Consider the following 422-nt stretch of genomic DNA (forward strand, 5'->3'; position numbering starts at 1 on the left):
CCCCGCCCCACCGCTCCACCCCACCCAGCCAGTAGAAGTCGGCGTGGTTGTCCCTGCACATGAGGGGGCCACCGCTGTCACCCTATGGAGGAGAAGGAGAGAGGATGAGGATGGTGCTGGGCGGCCAGGTCAGTGATGGACCTACGGAAGCTTGTTGTGGGGATGGAAGGTTGGGTTCTCCTTCATCGTTTGGATGTGGAGAAGGACCTTCATCACGGGTTGGAGCCACAGGACAAGGGGTGATGGGGTCAAACTGAAACAGGGGAAGCTCGGGTTGGAGAGAAGGAAGTTCCTCACTCTGAGGGTGCTGGGACACTGGGATGCATTGAAGGGAGAAGGTTTGGATGAACCAGCCCCGGTTAGATGGGTCTTGGAGCAACCTGGCCTAGTGGAAGGTGTCCCTGCCCGTGGCCGGGGGGGGG

General features: G+C 60.4%; 1 protein-coding gene across 1 annotated transcript in view; it reads right to left on the reverse strand.

The window, feature by feature from the left end:
• Window positions 1-422, reverse strand: part of LOC104406223 (acrosin-like) — a 3,164-nt gene that overhangs the window by 273 nt on the left and 2,469 nt on the right. The window contains exon 5 of the mRNA XM_010015143.1: window positions 20-82. Within this exon, the coding sequence (XP_010013445.1) occupies window positions 20-82 (63 nt within the window). The remainder of the gene's footprint in view (window positions 1-19; window positions 83-422) is intronic.

The sequence above is a fragment of the Nestor notabilis genome, unplaced genomic scaffold (assembly GCF_000696875.1).
Source record: "Nestor notabilis isolate BGI_N333 unplaced genomic scaffold, ASM69687v1 scaffold10765, whole genome shotgun sequence".
NCBI classification, from domain to species: domain Eukaryota; kingdom Metazoa; phylum Chordata; class Aves; order Psittaciformes; family Psittacidae; genus Nestor; species Nestor notabilis.